General features: G+C 31.5%; 1 protein-coding gene across 13 annotated transcripts in view; it reads left to right on the forward strand.

Moving 5' to 3' along the window:
- ZnT49B (solute carrier family 30 member 9) overlaps positions 1 to 17,550 on the forward strand; it is a 110,849-nt gene that overhangs the window by 28,472 nt on the left and 64,827 nt on the right. For all 13 annotated transcript variants that reach the window (XM_085807938.1, XM_085807935.1, XM_085807936.1 and 10 more), the window contains 2 exons: positions 3,313 to 3,418; positions 14,872 to 14,964. In XM_085807938.1, coding sequence (XP_085664064.1) covers positions 3,313 to 3,418; positions 14,872 to 14,964 — 199 coding nt within the window. The remainder of the gene's footprint in view (positions 1 to 3,312; positions 3,419 to 14,871; positions 14,965 to 17,550) is intronic.

Consider the following 17,550-nt stretch of genomic DNA (forward strand, 5'->3'; position numbering starts at 1 on the left):
TTAGTTCACATTGATCAATTACTTAACTTCCAAGAGCTCTGACATGTATTTTTATGAGAGCACTTATTAATGTCACAACATGCCATCAACAGCACTATTGAAAACATGAAATGCTGTATATAGAGGAAGCATTTCAACTAGATGGTTCATTTCAACTAAAACCATAACAGCCAAAGTGTACTCATGAGAACTGTGAAGCATTTCAGCTGCATCACACCAGAAGCAGCCAGCATTTGTCAACAGAAGAGTTCTCAATGATAAAGCCATACCTCATATGGCAAAAGTGGCCGAAGAGGTGATCAAAACATTGGGCAAGAAATTTCTGCCACAGCCACCCTATTCCTTGCACATTGTCCATCAGACCATTACCTATTTTTGGTCATGGATTACCACCTGTGGAAAAGGCAGTTCTGAAAATGCTACAATGTTTTAAAGGCTGTATCGCAATTCTTAAACTCCAGAAAAAAGGATTTTTTTCCAAAAAGGCCATTTATAAGCTTCTGTCTCATTGGGAACATGTAATTGAAGCCAAAGGTGATGACTTTGAAGAATGAAATGGGTGTTTAAATTTTTGTGGGCTGTTATTGATGAGTAGCAAAAGCTGCATGAACTTTCTTGGTTATCTGGTAGCTAGCATAACTGGTGTACTGTTGACTGAAATAAAAAAGATATAGTAAGACCCTGGTAGTTTGATATGCTTTGAGGAAATAGCGAATTTCTCTATTTTTGAAATAAGTTCACTAAATGACTATTTCTCATGACCAAATTTACAAGCAAAAAGTTATACATAAAACTCTTGCTTAGTAGAGAGTCTGAAAAAGGTGTCTTCAAGCTTGATTTCATAGCTGTGAAATTTCCTAGTTTTCGACATCTCCTAGTTTGCTAGTAGATCACCAAATCCCTTGGTTTTTAAATTTTAACCTTTACCAAGGAAAATTTTCTTCAGTAATGAATGAAATTTATTGAATTAATGAAACTTAAATTCTAGAAACTCTATCCCTCACCCTAAATGACTTTAAGCATAACTTTTCGTATGAAATTTTATTTGATCTGAATTGTTTTAATCTACTGGAGATATCTGTAGGACTCTTTTTGAAGATTCAACCAGTGCTTAATCATTTAATACTTTCATTTAATTTTGTTTTGCATCAGTATGGTGTATTTCTAAATTTACTCGTGCAATAATATGCACATTAATTGTGAATTTGATTTTAATCATATTTAAAAGTGTTTTTGCAAGCAAAAGCTTTTCTTATCACCTTTTTTTTTATTTAAAGTGTAAGAAATTGACAAAATAAAATTAACTAAAGAACGTAAAATTTTCTATATCAATATTTTGCATCAGAATTGCGTGATAAGTAGTTCATTAACCTCCTGGAAACTCCCAGTTTTCATATGAAAACCTCTTGGTTTTTTATGTATGTGCTTTGTGACTGGGACATATTAAAATAATAATTAAGAGATAAATGTTAATTCTTAAATTCTTGGTGATTTACATGCATCAAAGCAAATTAACACAATAAAAAGGACAGAAAATATGGCCCTCTCTTAGTGTATGTTCTGTGTTATATAGAAGAAAAGGTAAAATATTCCAGTTCCAGAAACTTCTGGTTGGTTATTTAAGCTGTTTGCAGTCTTGCATGTTCTTGCTGATAGTTGAATAGTACTGTCATGCAGGCATTTTTCAGTAACATTAAATAAATTCCAATAATAAAATTTAAAACTTGGAAGAGCTGCTTTTAAAATATAACACCGTGTAAATCTCAGCAAATGCATATCACTTGAGGAAAATGAGTCATTGTTTCAGATGGAGCTCAAGCAGTTCTTTCTCGTACATCTAAGTTCTTGTGGACTTCATATCCACATGAACTTTGATGAATGTTTAACACCTTAGCAAGCTCTCGAGTGGTTGTGTACTGATCTTCTACCACAAGTTCTCGCAGGCAGGTCTCATCAACATCAGTAGGCTGGCCAGAGTGCTCTGCTTCTTGAATGTCATAGTCCTTGTTTTTAAACTTTTGGTACCAAACTTTCACAGTGTCATATGATACAGCATTAGTACCTAAAGCTATACACATGATTTGGTGACATTCTGTAGCTCACTTTTTGCAAAAGAACTGGAAGTAAATGATGGTTCTAATCTGGTAGCGTGATAGTTCCATTTCAGACACCTTATACTTACTGATAATGTTATTTTTTTACAAATTTCACAGCAGTGTTCTAGAGCAAGTCTTTCTTTCAAGTACCAAAAATCGTTTAACAAAATATGATTAACATGCCAACATGAACTTTTTGCACAGTTGATATTTACAGTGGTGGGAAACTTTCATTAAAACCCAATATTTCAGTGTCTATATTCTATCTCTAAGTAATTTAAGCAGAGAGGAGGTGAATTTTAGTTTATTTGAGTATTTAAAATAAATTTTATCATTTAATTTGATTACATGTGCTGTTTATTTTATGTATTGAGATTTTACTTTTATGCTTGCATACCTCATTAGTGTTTCTGTTGTATATTTGTTGTTTGAATGAATAAATTATCATCAAAATTTAATTTTAGTTGTTTTTAAAATTTTATAAGCTTAGTTTTTATTATGCAGATGTATAGAAAGAATGCATTCACCATGTTTATGGCATTATCTTGATCTTTAAGTTATGTGGCCTCCCCCCCCAAAAAAAAAAAAACTCGCTACAGCAGCATTCAGTATTTAATGTTTTCTTCAGTATTTTATTTGAATTATTTTCCTATTTAAAATTTGACTTTTATATATTTATGTAAGAATAAATATTTTCAAACTGAAACTCCCAAGTTGTAAAAGTAACATGGAAAGTGTTTTACATTTTTTTTTAACTTAAGGTAATTGTATTTATTTATCACTTTTTTTTTAAAGTACCAATTTATAAGTACTTTTTAATAGTTTTGAAAATAAATTTTATTTTAGGAAGGTTTATGCATAATACTTAATTATTATGTAAATGATATATTATTTTCATTCATTCACACTGTAAGGAAAATTGCTGTTTATAACCCTGACTTATGACATTTTGCCAGTATTTCAAAATGCAATATCTTAAAATGTGATTTTTTTTTGCATTATCTTGAGGGGTGTGTATTTTTGATTAAAATGCTAGAAAATTTGATTTTATGCAAATTTTACAGTTTCTGTACACCTTTTTAGCTATCAGTACAGTTTTAGAATTGTGTTGTTGATTTACACCTAGCGAGTTTTAGCAATTTTTTTATACAATCCGTATCATAGTATGCCATTGTATAATTTTCAAATGAAAACTTCATTCCTATTTTCGTATTAGGTACCAGAAGAGAAGAACGAAAGAAGGTGGATTATGCTGTAACATTCACTGAGAGAAATTTTATTACTCCTTTGCGAGCTATGAATGAGTATCTGTTAAAACCAAGGTAAAAGTAAGGATTATAATACTTATCAAGTAGTGCAAGTAAAATGTATTTTTTATATTACAAGCTTTTTTTTTAATGCATGAAATGTACTGTACATTTTAAAAATTTATTTGTGCTTAAATTTAATCAAGCTTTGTTTATTTAAATGCTATTTGCAAAGCTTGATGAATTGTATAAATTTTATTTGGTTTATTACTGTATAATTTTACAGCTTTTCACATTAATTTTCTTTTTGTTCATAATTAATGCTCAAAATGCATTTTTCATAGGGACAGTTTTATTAACAGAGAATAAAGGTTATTAGATATTAAAGTTAATTTTTATTCCTTGTGGGTAATTCTTAATCATTATTATTATTTAAACTTATTTGGCTTCAAAATGCTGCTGAGTAGAGTTCTTTAGTAACTCTGGAATATTATTAAAACATTATACTGATTTTGATTGTGTTTTACCTTTCTTACCTAGTAGAAGTAAACATTTTCTTTTCAATTTACAGTTATTTATGTTGTTACATATGTTGTATTTTTATATTTTACTTATTGAAAATGTACTAATTACTAATCAGATTTATGTTTTCAAAAACTGTTTACATTTATACAGGAGAAGATTTTAAAGAAATTGAGGGGTAAACCATAGATATTATGTGTATTTCATGTATTATTCTTAAAGATTTAATGTGGATGTTGCTTTCTGTTTTTAAAAAAGGATACTTCAAATTCTATAAGATAAGGGAAAACTACCATATAATAAGTACAATATGCTATGTTCGGAAATTATGTCTGATAAGAATTGAAAGTTGCATTAAAGTTTTAAAATTTATTTTTTTCTCCCGTAGAAAGTGCATGATATAATTTGTCAATATTGCATTCAAAATGAGTTTGAGTTTAATAATAGTATAATCATTATTTGGAATGCTTTCATTCCATGGTGAGAATAACGTTTAAAAAAATAATCTACAGGAAAATCCTGACCGAAATGAACCGAAAATGAACAAAACTTATTACTATAGTTTACCACAGTCAGCTATGAAAAGAATCATGCAGAGGGAAAACTAATTTATCCCTTGTCAGCTATGAAATGTATCATGAAGAGGAAAAACTAAAATAATCATTTGTCATTAAATGATATTGTAATCATCATTTTATAGGTATGCATTATATTGAGTGCTTGAAAACATTGGATTCTTAATTATATTTGTTTAGTTAACCAGTAGAAAGATCATACATGCTAATTTTGAATGTTTAAGCCAGTATTTTACCAAACATTTTCTGCAGTTTGTATTTTCAAATTCTTTGTCATCAAATCTGTTTTGCTTGTAATAAAACTCTTATACCATTTGTAAACACGGTAGAAGAAAGGTTCTTTTCAGTTTTGTTCTTTGGTTTTAGGTATGATCTGCTTTTCAATAAAGCAGTCCACTTTTGGTTTTAGAAAAAGTACAATGATATAGATATATTTTATCAAATTCTTTTTCTTATCCCTGACAAAAATTATGTCAAATTGTTGCTCTTGGTAGTATGAATAAATTTTAAAGTATGAAAAAATTAACGCTCTCTGCTGTTGATTCCACAGTTTGCTATTCTTGAATATTTGCTTTAGTTTCCTGAATATTAGTCATATAGATGGTTTCTAAATAATAATTGATACTTTAGGTATAAAAGGGGCAATACTTTTTATAAAAGTATGATATGGAAGAAGGCAGTGTTTTTTCAAAACATGTTAATAATAAGTAGCAAGTCAAAATTAATGTAGAGATATAAGTAGTTAAGCCATTTAGGAAACCAAACTAAAAAGCTAATGTGTAAAATATTATTATTATTATTCAAACTGCTGTATTCACTATTGTTATGTCCAATGGGTTAGTACTAAATTTGTCTGATAGTAGAAAAAAAAAAGTTAACATTCAAATGTTATAAAAACGTTAACACTCAATATAATCAGAAATAATTATAATAATTCTAATAATGATAAATAAGCCAAAAAATTTTGTATAAATAGGAAAAATTCTTTCAGTTTCAAAATATATGCAGTGCATCTGGAAACTGAGGGTGAAAGAACTCAAACACTCAGATTGGAAATAAATCACCATCAGATGAATAAAAGCTAAGCTTGAAAGGCAAACCTTTTCTCTGTGCTAAATATTAGACAATCTTGACTGCAATCTCTGATCACTAACATATATTTAGTCTCCTAATGTAGACCTTTTGCAGTTGGAAAGGGTTCCCAGAATTTTTGCATCCTTCATTAACCACAAGAACTCGAAATCAAAAGTTCAAGATATTTATAAAAGTCAGTGAACTTGGTGATACTTAAGCAAATGTTGTGATTATGTCACCAAGTACTCGCTACAGCAGCATTCAGTATTTAATGTTTTCTTCAGTATTTTATTTGAATTATTTTCCTATTTAAAATTTGACTTTTATATATTTATGTAAGATTAAATATTTTCAAACTGAAACTCCCAAGTTGTAAAAGTAACATGGAAAGTGGCAAACTTCAAAGTCTAATTTCTTTTCTACCAAAGCTACTTACATTTGAATATTTATATCTATAATTTCACTAAAATATGATAAACAATGCACTTCTAAAATCTGACTAAGTGGAAAATAAGTGTAAACAAATTCATAGTAATGCACATAAATTTACACTTATTTATAACAGACCAGTTATCAGTGATTATACATGTCAGTATATAATACAGTACAAAGACCAATGTCCGGAATTATCAGGACTTTGGCAATTTTTGGATTTCAGATCATTAGTTTATATCTAGTAAGATGATAGGTAGACATGGCAACATTGTGGGCATCACTTATTGTTTAGGTCAAATAGAAAAATGCTAGCCCTATACAGAAGCCAACACCAGAGCAGGTGCAATTGAGATAGCAAAAATTTTATAATATTTGGGAACTCCAAGCGGCAAAAATTAGGGGTGGCTGCATTAAAGCTGGTCTCCAGGGTGGAGTGAAAAATTATATTGCAATAATTGAAATGTCCCTCAAAGTGTCCCTCAAAAGTGTATTGACTAATACATCACCATAGATTTAAAAAATTTTTTCTTACTTTATCTTCACTTCATGCAACAGCCTTGAAATTTTTCAATTTTTTAATGGTATGGTAAAACCGTTACATTTTCTTAAAATGTCATATGAATACGAACTGCTCCTCAAAAGTTATGCTTTGATTGATTAGTATATTACTCATGATTTTTTTCATAATTTTTCTACTTCATCTTCATTCCCTGCAGAAGCCTTGAACTTTGTAATATTTACATTAGCAAACAGAAAAATAAGAAAATCTGAGTGGATTCATATTTTAACATCAAACCAGAGGCTGTGTTAACCCTTTGATGTGCGCAATAATATTTTTATAATTTTTTTTTAACTAAAAACTCTAGAAATTGAATATTATGATTCTAGAGACAAATAATATATGAATTTAAAAAAAGTGTACTCTTGCCCATTGTTCTGTGGGTGGTAGTCGCACTGTGAAACCACCGCGCGTCTAGGACTTTGAAACTTACCTAAGTAGTAGGGGGGAACTTACCTTTCTCTGTGCGCGTTTCCAATAAATGACGAAATTTACATATTTAAAAAAAAAATTATGTAGGAATTGCATAATATATAATTTTTTTACATTATTTTACAAAGTGAATCGTAGAAAAAATGAAAAAATAAACATGTAATTTTTCTATAGCAGTGAAAATATAAGTACCTACATAATAAGGACGTTTGGCTAAATGAATTAAAAAGCTCAGTAAAATAAGAATAAAAAAAAAAGACTCTTTTTTTTTTTTTTTTTTTTTTTTTTTTTTAAAATTTTTTAAGGAACACATATTTTTTGTGACACTGTTCAAAGCATGTTTTGTCTTTTTTGTACATGCATAGACCCACATTCCACGTTTCGTTAGCTTGGAGAGCAAGCGTGTTGAGGTCAGAGAAAAGTCTCTGGAAAAGAAAGACATTTTTACTGGGCAGGTGAAATCATTGTTTAGTATTAAAATAACTCTGTGGTTTCAAAACTCCGTATCTATATCTGGGTAAAAATAAACATTCCTATTTGAGAAGCAAGCAAATGTCATTGTGAAGAGCAGTGGTTCGAACCTCTAGAGTATTGTGAAGTGCAGTGGTCGCGCCCCTGAAACCACAAAGCAAATGCCATACATATAGTGGGTTTTTTTAATATATGCAGTTTAATTATTGCTATTTTTTATTGTTTATGATAGAAATCATGATGTGCGGTGAATAACTTTTGAAATTTAAAGTTGTTAATATTAATAAAAGGAAGTTATTTTGTCTCATCGAAAACGAATTTTAAAAGGCATCCGATTTGAAGTACTAAGACCTAAAACATGTATGATTTTGCAGTCATTTTGTGTTGTTTAGAGGTAAAAGATCAGTAATCAATTGATTTTCACTCAAAAATTTCAGAAGGAAGAGGAGAAAAAAATTCGAAAATTCGTGGTTTCAGGGCGTTACCACTGCGGGTCAAAGGGTCAAAGTTTTTTTATGTTCTCACTGAGCTTGCAGTTTATTAGTCCACACTTGGACTCACTCCTACTTACAAAACATTTTTGTCTTTTCATCTTTATTATTAAACATCACTTTCTTTTCACTTATACCACTCAAATTTCAGCATTAAAATTACAGTTTTTTTTAAAATTCTCAGTAGAGTGATAAGTGTTGCCATACATTTTCCTATTTTTAAAAGTCTTTTCTCATTTCATCATATCAATGTTCAGTTATTTTAACAAGTTAATCTACACATCTTTAATATTTTTAAAATTTTATTGTTAAGTATTACTTTCTTAACATTTATGCCACAATAAAAATTCAACAACAAAATCACAAAATTTTTAAAAACAATATGTCTTTAAAATTCCTGATACAATGTTGGTGTTGCTATACATTTTTTAGCCCAGAAGAAATATTAATCTCTCCTCAATTTTGCATGGAATCGCTTTTCTAAATTGACCAACCACCTAAAATTGTTACCATCTAAAATCCAACTAGTGTAATTTCATGAATGCAATTGGTAATTAATACTAAGATAGCTGTGTTTATGGCTTTTAAATTGCTTGGATTGTGAATCAGTAACACAAAAATTAATTAAAAAAATATCTTATGCTATTCCAAATAGTGACAAACTAGAAGATAAAAATATTCATGTCTGAAATTATCTGAACATGCATAAAATCATGGTTTTCTCAGAAACTGTGAACTATAATTTTATGAATTAGTGTGGAATGATACATACATAGCATTGTAACATATAAATACAAAGTGAAAAAATAAAAGGCCTGCATATGATATAACTGGCGTGAAAGAATCAAAAGGGTAATATGTTACAAGGAGAGTTCAGAAGAAAAATATAGCTCAGAAAAAAATTAAAGTGTATGAATTTAATATTGTTGCATTCTATGGGTTCGTAGATTTGGAGTAATTGAGTATAACACTTGATGAAGAATCAAAACACAATTTATTAGCCAGTAAGCACTATTACACAGGACAGTTCCAAAGACACGTTTATACTTGTCGATAAACTACAACAAACACGCTGAAACAATCTGCAACACAGCCTTCAAGCTACAACAGTGAAGACAGCTTTACGGGGCTAAGCACTAAAATACAGCTTCCGACTTCTTCGATCACTCTCAAGCTAATCTCTGAACTCAAGACCTTACTCTACACTACATTCTCCCCCATACAGGCAGCATATATATAGCTTTAACCTACCTTCGAGAATATTCTCGAGAAAGCTGCTAGAACGTGTTCTAAAATATTCTTACTCTGTCTATGGCATATCGCCAATTTTGTTGGCAAATGGGAAATTTCATGCCAAGTCTGGTAACCCTGTCTCTCCCTGTCACTTCCTGCCATCCCTAAACCCACTTTGCTGGGAAGCTGTCTCACTGTAGTTGGTCCTTTCACAACACCACCCCCTTCCAAGGGCTGCACGTCCTGGGCAATACAATGCTTGGTCAGAAGCCGTATTTAGTACAAACAAACAAATAAATGTAATATTAAAACCATAATTTGAGTAAATAACAAATCAAATACCAAATCAATAACTGAGTGAATAAAGTTACAAATTTAGAAATAATAAGACCATGGTCTTATACTGTTTTCATTATATACATAAATTAACCACAAAACAGTTTTAAATTGTAAAGTTCAGACTGAATTTCAGTTTCATGCTTTTCATCAAGTTTTATCCTGGTTAATTACTTTTTCACTGCAATTCTCAGTAGTATTTTAGTTTTGCATATCACAGTCTGAAAATTCAGTCCTTTCAGATTTTTCATCCACAGGGAGATTTGGAACAGTTTGCTCACCACTCTGTAGCTTGTGTACTCTCGGCATTTTTAGCAGTTGGTACATGCCTATTTTCCTCTCTTTCTTGAAAACCTTTTCGATTTTCATATTAGCATTATGAATAGAATCCAATTCTTTACAAACAGAAGTATTGTGATTTAGAGTGAAGTTTGTGTCTGTACACTTGGATTATGAGACAAACTCAGTTTGGGAAGTGGGTGTATTTTCCTGCAATATTGGAACACACTGCTTAAGCTATACATCAGTTTCTCCCATCTCTGTATCACAATCACATGAATTTTCAGATAGTTCAATACTTGTTAACTGTGACTTCGTAACTTCACTATCAGTTTCTATAAACTTAGTCACATTTTCACTTTTTCTGTCTCTACTTCAGGCATTTGAGGATCATGAACTTTATTTCCATGAATTGTTTCTTCACCCTTTTCAGATGCTTTATCAGCCGTTTCTTTTATTTCTTCATCTTTACAAACAGTATTATTACTTTCTTCCATTTCCACTTCAGGCACTTGAAAATCAAAAGCCATTTTTTTTCATCTTTTCATTCTTTTTTCTTTAATCTCGTTAGATATTTCATCCTTCATTTCGTGATCTTTCTCAGACACTTCACCAGCTACTTCCTTCATTTCTTCATCCCTTGATTCTTCAGATGTCACTTCTGTCATTTCTGCATCTTCTGTTTTGGATCTAGTTTCCTCTATTTTTTCCTTCATGTCCAATTCTTTACAAATTCATGTCCAATTCTTCACAATTTAGCTACTTCATGTCCAGTTCTTCACAATTTAGCTTCGATTTCCTCTCTAAGCACCACGATATCATTTCTGATGTTGTTTTGCTTCACTTCCATCTGTTAGAGTTTCTTTGCAGTTTTTCTTGTGTGGCTTTTATATCTTCTTAACCTGATTATATTTTGCTCTCTAACTTTTCTTGTCCGACCTTGATCTCAGCCTTCATTTCTTCTTGCCTGGCTTTCTTCTTGTCCAGCTTTTACAGCTGCTAACAAGTCCATAAAAGCCTTAATTTCCTCCGCCATGGCTTTCTACTGTAGGCGGGTCACTGGCATTCCCCCACAAATTGTACTTCTGACGCCAGTTGTTGCATTCTACAGGTTCGTAGATTTGGGGTAATTGATGATAACACTTGATGAAGAATCAAAACACAATTTATTCACCAGTAAGCACTTTTACACAGGACAGTTCCAAAGACACGTTTACACTTGTCGAAGAACTATGACAAACGTGCTGAAACAATCAGCAACACAGCCTTGAGGATATAATGGTGAAGACAGCTTCACAGCAGAGCACTAAAATACAGCTCCTGACTTGGTCGATCACTCTGAAGCTAATCTCTGAACTCAAGACACTACTGTATGCTACTTTCTCCCTGTACAGGCAGGGTATGTATAGCTTTAACCTACATTCGAGAATATTCTCAAGCAAGTTGCTAAAAATTGTTCTAGAATTTTCTTGCACCATCTATGGCATGTCACCAAATGGACGATTTCACACCAAATCTGGCAACCCTGCCTTTCCTTGCCACTTTCTGGCAATCCTAAGCTATCTCACTGCAGCTGGGCATTTCACAACAGTATGGACTTTGTTTTCTGTCTGACTTATATACATATATATCACAGTGTGCTTTCATGCTGACAATAACATTAACTGCACCATGCATCCAGCAATGCGGTCTTCAGGGTAATTATATCTCTAGGAGAAGGAAGTCCCCATGCAACTGCTTTTACAATGTAGGCCTATAAGTTCTCTATTGGGTTAAGATTGGGAGATTCTGCTTCAGTATTCTCTCAGTGTCTTCACTTTCAATGAATTTGTCAATGGGGTTTGCTCAGTGTGGATGAGTATTGTCTATAAATAAAAATCACACCCATGTGCACCTCTAAAAGAGCTCTAAGGTTTCACCCTGATATCTCTTTCTGGTCACTGATTTGCTCTTGAAAATGTTTAAGGACATATGTCCAGTTATTATTCTACCTTATACCATCACACCTGCATTACCAAACCATTGTGTTTCATAATATTCAAAGGAAGATTTCATGTTTCTCTCTACTCCCAGATATAAACATGTTTAGAATCAGATGTTAAATTATCTTGTCTTATCTGTTAAGAGAACATGGAAACGTTCCAGAATTCTGAAATTGTTTCCATAGCATAGTCTATCTGTCTTAAAATATTCTCAGATCTCATTGCTTCCATGATTGTGTGCTGTGCTTCTAAATGGCTTCACAGATTCTTCTGAATAACACTTCAAAGCCATATCAAACTATTTTGAGTCCTTACACAGTGAAATCAAACACTGTATTGCAGAAATTCCCTCAAGTATTCACCTTGTGCGAAACGCTTGTTTCATCATCATATGAGATGTCTCGATTTGCATATCAAAAACTGTTTGAACACTTCTATAATAACACCTCTGGTGCTAATTATTGCTTTGATAAGGAGACAGCATAAAAAGAAACACAGTCTCTTAAAATCATATAGCAGGAGAAAAGAAACAGATAAGTTTAAAGCTAAAGTTCAAGCTCTCAGAGAGGAAGGATAAATACGGTTTGACTTTGTCACAGGCAAATAAATGCACTGACTATGAATGCATTGACTAAGTAGTCATGAGAAAGTATAAAAAGTTCCTATGAGAGAGTGGGTTTTCCTGTCGTTTGGCTTTTTTAGAAAACTGTACGGCGAATCGCCATTGGTTCTGTTGATAAATGAATTACTCAATAGCTGAATAAAAGAAAGAATAATAATAAAAAAATAGTGTTGAGACAAACATGAATTGCCGAATTTCAAGAGGTCAAGCAAGGTAGATGTGTTTCAGTTGAAGTCATAGAAGAAGATTCTAAAAATCCCCAAACCTGTTCCAGTAAAGAACCAGGTGTCTGAGACTCCGAGTCATCAACTTCATCTGCACCCCTAACCAGAATCAAGCTTACAACATTTGCTAGAGTATGCAACAGGTACAGCATTCCTGAAAGGCCTGCTGTAGCCCTCACGCATTATGCAATTTGTGAAGCAGAAGGTGAAAAAATTAAGAAATGTGTAGATTCACTGATCATTGTAGACATGTCTTAGTCATGGTGTATAATATATGATTTCACTAGATGTGACTGCATTTGGAAGAACTGTTGCATAGAAGATGCATTGTGTTCCAATAAATGTTGTCCTGCCAGTGAAATTTGGAGGTTATAGTATAATGATAGTATTATACCTACTTGTTGGTGCTTGGCCTTTTAGCTCTAGAGTGAATTGCTGATATTTACTAAGGCATTTATATGTAAACCTGTTTCCCACATTGTGATTACTATTTGGATTATGTTTTTATTTCAGTAGAATGAATTCTAGAATGAATTGCTGATATTTTCTATACTAAGGCATTTATTTGTAAACCTGTTTCTCACATTATGATTGCTGCTTGGATTAAGTTGTTATTTTAGTATGATAGTGTATATGATTGCTATGTAAGATATGTAACATTATAGTTTAAATATTTGCTGGTAACATTATAGTTTAAATATTGCACTACAGCTCCATTGTGAAGGGGGGTCCGTAAGGGAATAGTTGATGTGTTTGTTCTTTTACTGGCATGTGAAATCAACTATCATTCTCCCATTATTTAACATATAAAATAGGAATAGAAACAAAATTCTCTAGCACTTTTCTAGAATTCAGTAGAGAACTTATTCCAAAAGATAAATTTTAATGTGAGCATTGGTTCTGATTTATTATAAATAACACCACTGTACACTTTGGAAATGGCAGCTAGTGGATGTGTAGTTTTGTTTGGCTACATAGTATAAGTGTGAAATCCGGATGTCCAATAACAAGAATAATTTAATATTTGGACCTCCCATAGAACTTTGTTTTTTAAAATTTTCCCTTTTTCTCACACAGTTAGGTACAGATAATTTGATACTCAAGCAAGTGTTCCATAAATCAGTTTTTATTCCGATTAGCTGAGGTTCTTTCCCCTGTTCCTAAAAACATCATTATCTGCACTAATATTGGATTATCCTGCATGTTATTTCAGCTTTAAATACCTGCTAGCTAGGGAATCGTATCTTCATTATTGGCTCTTGTATAATTAAGGGGCTTAGGAAGCATTTTTTGTTTAAATTATCTGGTGCACAATAAGTGGACTCTGAAGCCCAGTGTATATTTAGAGTGGAATGTGGTACATACTGGTTTTCTTTTGTTGGCGCAGCTGGGAAGAAAGAGAAAGAATTAGGTTTCAGTTCAACTAGTACAGCTAACTGCACTTTCCCTTTCTAATTGATCCAGCTTATTTTGTTCAGTCTATTATTACTGTTAGTTTTTCAAGATTAATATTTTAGTAAAATCTCATTTTTACTTTTCCCTCAGAACTTCATATCCACCAATCAACCTAAGTATCAGAATTTTACATGCACTGAAATGCAAATGTAGAGTAGCCTTTTAAATATCAATGCAGCTGCCATAGAATTCTTGAAATATATAAACATTAAAACCTGCTATGTAAAACATTGCAAGATCTTGAGAAAACAGGGCTGGAGATATTTTTAAAAGTGCTTGCATAGACATAGACAAAGAAGTATTAAATTAAGAAGAAAGTATTAACACAGAACACATTATTGTGTGAACAACTTATGTTGAAAACATTTTTAATGAAACAGAACAAATGTTGCAATTGATGATTTTTTCCCCCCCTTGTAAATTTTGGTTCTCTGAATATCATAAATGCTTCATTATTTCACAAACAATCTTCCTCTTTTGAATTTTATAATTTCTACACATATTCTTGTTGAAAATCCAGAAATTTCTTAATTCTGAAATCCCGATAATTCTGAATCTAGGACTTCGGGATGAATATGCAATCTTTAGAGTTAATTTTGAGTAGGAAGGTTATTTTTTTAGAATAACATTTCTAGAGGTGCTTTGAATTTCATTCATCATGTTTTGCGTAGGGATTAGAATTTTATGTTCTGTGTTTAGCATTATGTCTATTAATTATTCATAACTATTAGTGAAGAGAAGTTTTTAATATGCTATGTAAATATGTAATAGCTTTAAATAAAAATTTATGCAATAATAGTAGTGTTATGGGTTTTTCATGTGTCATATTTTTATGCAGTGACCTTGAAGGCCTGAGGAAAATTCAAAGACGCAGTCCATTTGAAGACAACCCGCCAATCTATGTTTATCTGCGACGGGATGTTGAAGAAAAGTAAGAAATATGTCTTTTATTTGATAATCCTATATGTTTTTTGTGTTGCATACTTACTATAGTCTGTTACTGTAAAATAGGCACTTCAAGGTCATAAATCCCCATTTTAGGATCCTTACATGTAATTATAATTGCACGGTATTTAATTCTTCACCTCTCATGTCACTGTAGTTCTCATCAGCATTTATTTGCATTCACTAGCGAATGTATGAGTTTCTTTATAAACTTACACATTTGCTGATTATATGCCAAAATTTGCAGCTTGATTTTTGTCCTGGTGTTCAATGAAATTATACTTTTAATTTGGAAAATGATTGACGGAAATTGCTGATTGTGGATCAGGAAATGTGTAATTCAAATTAAATTATTTAGAGTTCTGGAAATATAAAGTGTGGCTTACATCTCCAGTGCCATATAAAATTAGCCCTTGTATCTGCAGAAATGCAGAAGTTGCCCTCAGCAGTCTATCCATAAAGATTGTGAAGAATCTTCTTAAGCAAAAAACTGGCTTTCCAACTGCACATCATTTCTAAAAATTAAGTAGTTTTTAAATTGCTAAATATATTTGCTGTGAAATATTACAGTCAGATGAATGGATGGTTCAGTTAATAGTTATTTGAATTTTATATTTTTTTTAGAAAAAGATGGATTCTGAAAAATTATAATTTCTGAATTTTTTTCCCCCATCTCAAACACTTCTTAATGTGCATGCGGCACAAGTTGAGTAATAGCAAATGCCTCCCACTGTGTAAAAACCTGTCCATTTCTAGCTAAAGATAGAAAAGGACAATCCCACCTTCACTTTTGTGATTGGAATTGGCACTAAGTTCCCGTACTGTCTAAAGGACATACGAGAAATCATAAACAAAATTATGGATACGGAGCAAAACTTCATAATCTGTAAGTAGCCTTCCAATCTTGTCACTATTTCATAAATGTTTGGTATCTTGGTTCATCTTCTCTAAGTATATCAATTTTTGTATATATAGTACGTATCTTTCTCTTGTATTTTTTTTTTTTTTTTTTCATTTCTTGTTTTGTATTTTCATATTTGAATGGATGATGAATGAGATCTGGCTAAAGATATTTGTAGGTCAAATTTAATATCTTGTGTATCTTTCAGTCAAATTGGATCTTAATGTGGTGCGCAGACAAACTCCAAAAGATAAATTTAGCCCAATTGTGCTTCAAGTGCTAAAAAGCCACCAGAATCTTTCTGCCTTAGTGAGTTAAATCTTAAGTGCCAAACTTTCAATTTACATCATCACTAGCCAGTTGGCCATTTAGTTTCTCTGTTCCTCCTACCCAGTAAGGAGTTAGATGAAAAGGAGCATTAAATCACAGTTGCTTTAATTAGCAGGATGGTTTTATAAATTTGATTGATTTTCCTCAATTAACAACTGTTATTGTTTTCAGTTTGTGAGAAAATAGTATCTGTCAAAAACAGATGTTGCTATCAATTGATGATGTTAAGATCTAATTGTAAAAATATGTTGCATGAGTGTCATAAGTAAAATTGGTTTCTATGGTAACTCATTAACAAAATTTCTCATTTTTTGTGTATGCCGTCATCTTCCATGAAAACTAAAATCAAATAGTAATGATGTAATTTTACTCTGATACATAGATTACAAGTCTGTGTGTATATTTCTTATTCCCTTTCTTTTAAAGGGTATTTAAAACAAAATTCATTTTTACATTGTTATTTTAAGAACAGTTGTGAAATAGTGGTCTGATTTTTCTTTTAAGAAATTTTAAAGATAAACTCTTCCTCAAGATATAAGACTGCAATCTGCTACTTTTAGGTTACAAGATATAAAAATTTTTGAAAAATCCATTTATAAAATTGCTAGATTTACTAAAATTTAATTTCTAAAGTTTCTTGCAGGATTTGATAACTTGTAAAATCTAAATTATTTCTGTTATTTCCTTTTGCCCTTTTTGTTTTTTTAAACTTTTGCTTCATGTATGAACTTTTAAATGCCCCTATATAATGAAAAGAACTCAAAATTGATTATTTTGTTCTTCAGAAAATCATGGACTTTGAATGAGGAGAAAATTAGGGGACGCGAAAATCTTTCATCAGAACTGTTGCCATGGTTATGAAGGCAAGACTGTGGTTGGGGGGATTGACCTTAAGGCAACTATTCTCTAAAGTAACAGATTATAGACATGTATTTTTTAAAGACTAAGTTATGTGAGATGTTGATATTTTATAACAGTTGATATAAATTGTTTAATTCTAGTTTTGAGAAGATTATGTCTTATGTGTCATATTTGATTTCTAATCATTTTTGGGATAAAAAAGATTAGGTTTCTGTCAAAGGTTGTGAGCCAAGAGTAAAATACTGTGGTGCATGTGACACTTCTCAGGACAGAATCTCGAGCTGTAATTACTGCTGGATGCATCTCAAAGCTAATATCGTAGGTCTAAACAGTACTGCACATATATAAGGATATTTGAGGATAATTGTTGTTATGGTATTGGAGAAAAAATGTGCATAAATTAATAGTAAGGGAATATTAATATTTCTAAGAATTCTTCCTGCTAATTCTTATCTCTAAGGAAAGAGTGTCGTGTTTTCT

Source organism: Stegodyphus dumicola, chromosome X1 (genome assembly GCF_044657685.1).
Source record: "Stegodyphus dumicola isolate Sdum_Otavi_A_Nest chromosome X1, ASM4465768v1".
NCBI lineage: Eukaryota > Metazoa > Arthropoda > Arachnida > Araneae > Eresidae > Stegodyphus > Stegodyphus dumicola.